A 6,642-nucleotide genomic window follows, 5' to 3' on the forward strand; every position below is an offset into this window, starting at 1 on the left:
TCAGGTATTTTGAATTATTCAATACCATTCTATTTAAATATGGACCATTTTGGGTAATAAGTTAATTATAAACACATCTGTCGAGCCTAAATAAGGAAAATTTTTGAAAAGAGAATTTTCTTCGACGAATTATCTTTATTCTTCTCTAATGAAACAATCAGTCGTACGTTAAGTCCCTGTTCCATTAGTTGAAAGGAAATATACAATAATGTTGTAAATGTTTTGCCTGAGAATGACTTTTCGATCTGGAGTACTGAGGTGAGAATGTCTTACTATGCAATGATACACCAGCTTTGTGGTTGATAATTAGTACTCATAAGCACGACATGTACTTTTCACTGTGTTATTTCAAAGTTTGTCTTCAACGTTGGTAGAATCTTAAACCTACATTCACTTTTCTCGATAAATCATAGTAGTTTTGTGTTTACTGGTCGGATTTGAAATACATTAGTGAAGGAAGTTCTACTCTATGACTGCAAAATCTAGAGGCTTTAAATTGAGTATGTTCGGTGACTGCGTTCGATCATCGTTGGCTCAGGAAGATTGCTAACACGTTGTAACAGAGGTATGTTTGTAATACAGTGGTTCGGCAGTACATATCCATGATTTCGTCTCTTTGTGTAATAGCTATCTTTTTCATTGTTGCCCAGTTGTTCCAAGATAAATATGTATTTTAAAAAATGAATTAAGTTTTAAAAAATGCAAACCTATTAGTTCGTATGATTTCCATATTCTGTAGAATATTTGTATGTCAGGATATGAACGTTGGAGTACTTCCTTTTGATAATATTGTTCGGAAGAACAATTAAAGCTTCACAATCAGTCTTTTCAGCTCAGATATCACAAAATCCTCAACATCTATCAATGTTGATAACCATAATTGTTTTGTTATAGTTCAGGATATTACCTAGTATAAACATTTTTCACCAAATTTTTTTTAAATAAAAGATTTTGCAGATTTAGTGCAGTGTAATTTAAATTAGGCAATGACAATTACCACCATAGATTTTTTGGCTTTAACTACTTTCTTTTTTATATGAATTTGACCTAAGAGTTAGGTCTGAATTAGAGAGTGAGTGACCTACAAACTGATTTCCTCCAACGGTCAATTACATTTCTAATGCTATACCTAGCTAGAAAAAACCTATTCTCTAGGTTAGTGACGTTTTTTTTTGCTCAAATTATTCAGGAGCTTTGAGTCAGTAATTCTTTCTTGTGAGCTACCATCACGTAGTCACATATCCAATCATTGTGTATCATCTCTTTATCAGCATTGTTTTCCACTCAACGTTTCCAACATAAAAAACATGAATTTCTCCTTCATAAAGTTCTTGAACTTAAAGTTTCGTATAATGGCTACTGTTACTTCACCCGTTTGTTTAAAGGGTTGTAAATTGGACAGTGCTTTTAAACTTTTAAGCAATTAAATGATAATATTCTGCTTACATTCGATACTTAAAAATATATAAATTAATATTTTTTATATAATCTATTTCAGATTATTGACGCTTGTCAAATATTAAGCGGACATTTAAACAAGTTACAGTGGCCATTAAAAGGATGGTATCTACGTAGTTTAACTTATTCAGCTTGTCGTTCTTCTGTATACTCCGGTCTTGGAGCTTATCGTATCCACAGATGGACTCCAAATAATCCTGATCCGAATTCACGATCGTTTTGTCATCGAACAATAGCTTTACTTGCATTTCCGGAAGGACCACCACTTCTTGACGGATATTATGTAGCTATCTGGGAAGATAAAGGTCTGATTGAAGTCAAAGATTCAGATAAGGATATTAATACTACTACTACTACTACTACTACTACTACTACTACTACTACTACTAATAATAATAATAATAATAATAATAATAATAATAATAATGATGATAATAATAATAATAATAACAATAATGAAAATAATAACAATAATAGTCATGATCAATTCCTTATGAATTGTTTATTTACTAACAGAAACTGATTTCCAACAAGACAACAGTGATTCTCTCTTTCTTGTCTTTCTAGAATCATCCTTATATCAACGAAAATTTTGATTCCCACAATATGCATCTAACTTATATTTGTATGTATGTAACAATATTTCAGGTTCTGTATAAAGTATACCGTTTACGATTATATATAAAATCAACTCTATTTAAAGATATATTTAGGAACTATATTATTTACTAGAATTTGAGAAAAAAACTCGTTTCATCTTGTTGACACCAGCTTATTTACAAATTGCAGATTGTTTCGTTTATCTCTTTTTGTGTACATATAAATGTTTTCTTTCCAATCGTATGATTGCTTATCATTTACACCAAAGAGTATCACAAATAATAGTCAGCACCACTATCTGCCTATTGGTAGCCTTCAAAAACAATCATTTTCTTTTCCTTTCATTTCAAAAGAATTAACTGTATTATTGCTGTTATCATTTATGATTTCACATTATAGTGTTAAATATTTTCATTTTCTATAAATAATCAGTTGCATATTGTTTACTTAATTAACATTTGAATTTTCCTTTATATTATAAAAGAATTCACATTAGTGGGATCATTTAATAGTGGTAGCTATTGTTTAGGTTTATTTTCTAGTCTAATATATATTGACTAGCCTAACTTATTTTACGTCTCAGTTTTTGTTTTAGGTGATCAACTCTAGTCGTCTAATATTTCGTCTATTTATTGAATTTCAATACAAATAAATTTAGGTCAATTGTATATAGGAATATTAGGCTACTGGTGGTTGGATTTTAGGATTTTTTTCTTGCTAAATCTGATTAAATTCCTACATATTACTTATAATTCAACTGACGCAAGTCAATTTCCTAAATAATCTTTGAGAATAAAGATTTCGTATCTGATATGTTTTGTTTCATTCTTCTTTTAACAAAACATTACACATACAAAGCATATGGTTATCAGAAATACTTAGTTTGATTGATTGAAACTACAATTATCTGATTATAATTTTGTAAGTTAAATAATTCTCTCGCTTGAAACAGATTTTCTATTTTAAAAAAATCAAAATGAGTGACATTTCTAATCTGAATTATTTATGCATCTTAATTTTGGGAGATTTATAGGTTTTATAATGAAATAAGTGTTGATAATATCTAATTACTTCAACTATCATTATATTAGTATGTTCGATAATTGTTTTAATGAAATATGAAATGATAAAGAATATTTGTAGTTGAAGATGAGTATATGATCTTTTTGAAGCATGTGTTAATTATGTTGTTCAAAAGAACAATGTAAGCTGCACAACCAAACTATCCAGCTGAGGGATCAAAACACCTCCAAAATCATTTATTTTTATTTTATTTAAACATATAAACATTGGTACAAGGAGGTATCAAATATACATGCACCACATAAATCATTCGACTTGTGTGAGGGCTAGGATACTGTCTGGGTGCACAAACTGAAACAGGTGGTTTCATTAGGGGGCTACACCCGGAGCTTTCGACCTAAAGGTCTGATCCACAAGGCAGTGGAGCAACGTCAGGAGATGCAGTCCCATGGTAGTTGGTGACCAATAATTGGTTCATAAGCCATTTATTCACTCAGGACACTGGAGCCAATGTGCAATATTGGTTTAGAATCAAAGTTTTCCAACTCCCTTAGGTGGATCCTTCATATCCACCGACCCGGTTAAGGCGCCGGACATTCGCTTTTCGTCCTCTCAACTTCGTAAACAACAGTAATGCTGTGAGAAGGCAGTGAGTAGGACGTGCCTGGCAGTGGTTGTATGCACATAGTCATGTGAAAGCATTTCGAGAGGGAGAGCAATACAATTATGTATTTGATGATTCTCATTTTACATCCACGTCGACAGTTCAAAAATAGTTTTAACCTTCAAATTGCACTTTTACTTCATATAAAAACTAATTAACACCTAATGTCAACTATTAATAACTCAATCTTACACCTGCACACACGCACAATTCATTTATCTTCACATTGTGAACTTTTCATATGATCCGCATCTAACTATGGTAGGGTAAGTACAGTAAAGATTTGATTTGTTTGTTAAACATCATATAAATTTTGATGATTTTGATTACTACCCTAAAGAAGTCGAGATAAGTTTGTTGGACGAAACGTTGGAATTATTTAGATTTCAATCGCTGGGATTATTTCAAATATAAATTTCACATATAATGACTTCTCTATACTCAGTGTCCAATTTTTGTCAAACTGTTTGTTCTGATATTGATGAATATTCGTATGAGTCAAATATAATTGTTCTCAATGTTTATTTGGATATCCATTATAAACTTAAAATAAAAATAAAAGTGTAATTTATTTACGAAGTGTATGATCATGGATTCAGCTTTAAGCCACAATGTTTGTGTGAAGGCATGTTAATAACAACTGAAAAGTGTATATGAAACGCGAGATGTGTGCGCTCAATCGCCGGATGCTATGACAATTACTCTCAAATGTGAATAAATAACACGTGCCCACAATGAGAGGATGTTAGAAGACAGAATGATATACTTGTTTATACGCAAACTATTTAACACTAATTACTCATAGTTTCTGCTGACTTTAAATGATTTTAGTCGCTGAAAAATTTCCATTATATTAAAACACAATTGTGTGAACAAAGAATACGATGACGAGAATCTGTTTATTACAAAACGTGATAAAGGAACAGAAACTGTCCTACTTAACGAAAAAGAATACATTGACAAGATGAATAACATCTTGAATGATCAACAAAGATTTCAGAAACTGAATAATCAAAAAGATGCCAATAATAAGATAGAGAAGGAACTGACCAGATCTTTAAAACAGCTCAGATCAACAAATAATTCCACTAGACATATATGAAACATCTAGTAAAACATAGTATTAAGGATGTATTCCAATTCGTCGACAAGATTAAAAACTTAAATACAAAAGTTTAAACGGTGATGTCCTTTGACGTAACATCATTTTTCACAAATGTCCCTCTTAGAAACTGTAGATTATGTCTGTGAACAACTTAAAGAACGAGAAGTAGAAACTATGATTTCTGTGGAGATCATCAAAGAATTACTACTAAAATGTACTATTAATGTATATTTCAAATTCAATGGTGAAGTCTATTGACAAATAGATGGTATCGCGATGGGTTTACCACTAGGTCCCATATTGGCTGACATTTTCCTCTCTAAACTATAAGACGACCCACGGGCACAACAAATCGACATTTTTTATTTTACTGCCGATATATGGATGATACGTTTATCCTTTGTAACAACCGTACGGACATCATAGAAACCACTTGAGCGTTTCAATACAGTTCACCCGTCCATAAGATTCACATATGAGAAAGAAGATGGGGGTGGAATAGCCTTCCTAGATGTTCTACTTACAAGGAGAAAAGATTGGTCATTAAAAAGAAACGAACAAGAAGACTACTTGGACGGGCCAATAAACAAACTTTCTTAGTATTGTTGCTCTGCAATACAGAAAGGAACCTTATTAAGACACTGCATCATAAAATCAAGATCATATGCTCTCTAGATACGGTCGAAGATTAAACAAAGGCATTATACACGACCCTGAAAGAAAATGAATATCCTGAGAAATTTATAAATAAAAACATAGTCACTAAAAGAGAGCATAGAGAATGCCTCTCCTTTTACTCTGACCAACTTCAAGGCCGACTAGTTAATAATCAATTTTATAATATGGTGACGCAATTTGATTTATGTTCATTTTTATGCTCCAAACTTAATATTATTATTATATTACACATGATAACCTTTTTGAGAAATTTATTCAGCATTCACCCCTATTTACTATATCTGACCTAATTCATATTATTCTACATATTACGTAATTTCTGATTTTTATTCCATTATTTTCTCTCTCACTCCATGTTAACCATATTTATTGTGATCATTTATCTCACAATTTCATTTCACTTATAAACTGATTCAAGTTAACATTTTATATTAAACAACCCCAACATTAACCATCTGAATTGATTTTATATAACAAGCAACAATTCTCAATTCACATATTACAATTTCCAAATGATGTACTCTGCCTTAAATCTGGCCAATCATATGGATTATTAATTTGGATTTATAATTGTAGAAGCTGATGAGAAATTATTGACAAGAATATTCTTCGTTCATACAAGTGTGTTTTAAGTTAAATGATTATTGAATGCAGATTTTGTAGATCATAGCCTCTTTTAGGTCTTAAAATCAAGCTCATTTAATGTTAGTCACATCAGGTCTGTAATAACTAACTTAAACCTAACTAGATAAAACAATGTTTACACATACAACTCACTGTTAAAAAGTCAACTACTTTTACTACTAAACCATTAAATTTTGAGTACAAGGTTAATCTAAAGTGAAAAACAATGTTTTGTTCTTTTCAATAATTTTATTCACTAGAAAATACATCATTCTCTTCGTGACGATGAATATACTCTATTTATAAATCAAAATAGTATTATATATCAGAAGGGGTTTTGTGGAGATTTTAGAAATTTCAATAGTTGAAATCATGAGTCCATTGAAGCTAGACCACCATGGAAAACCTAGAAGCACTGAGCGGCCATTTCATCCTAGTATGAGACTCCTCATCAGTTCGCTTCCACGAACCCGCTCGCGGGCTTAGGACC

General features: G+C 31.3%; 1 protein-coding gene across 1 annotated transcript in view; it reads left to right on the forward strand.

Moving 5' to 3' along the window:
• Positions 1-2,849, forward strand: part of PCNX1 (Pecanex-like protein 1) — a 65,427-nt gene extending 62,578 nt beyond the window's left edge. The window contains exon 32 of the mRNA XM_051208110.1: positions 1,499-2,849. Within this exon, the coding sequence (XP_051067995.1) occupies positions 1,499-1,981 (483 nt within the window). The 3' untranslated portion in view covers positions 1,982-2,849. The remainder of the gene's footprint in view (positions 1-1,498) is intronic.
• The last annotated feature ends 3,793 nt before the right edge of the window (positions 2,850-6,642 follow it).

The sequence above is a fragment of the Schistosoma haematobium genome, chromosome 2 (assembly GCF_000699445.3).
Source record: "Schistosoma haematobium chromosome 2, whole genome shotgun sequence".
In the NCBI taxonomy this organism is placed as follows: Eukaryota; Metazoa; Platyhelminthes; class Trematoda; order Strigeidida; family Schistosomatidae; genus Schistosoma; species Schistosoma haematobium.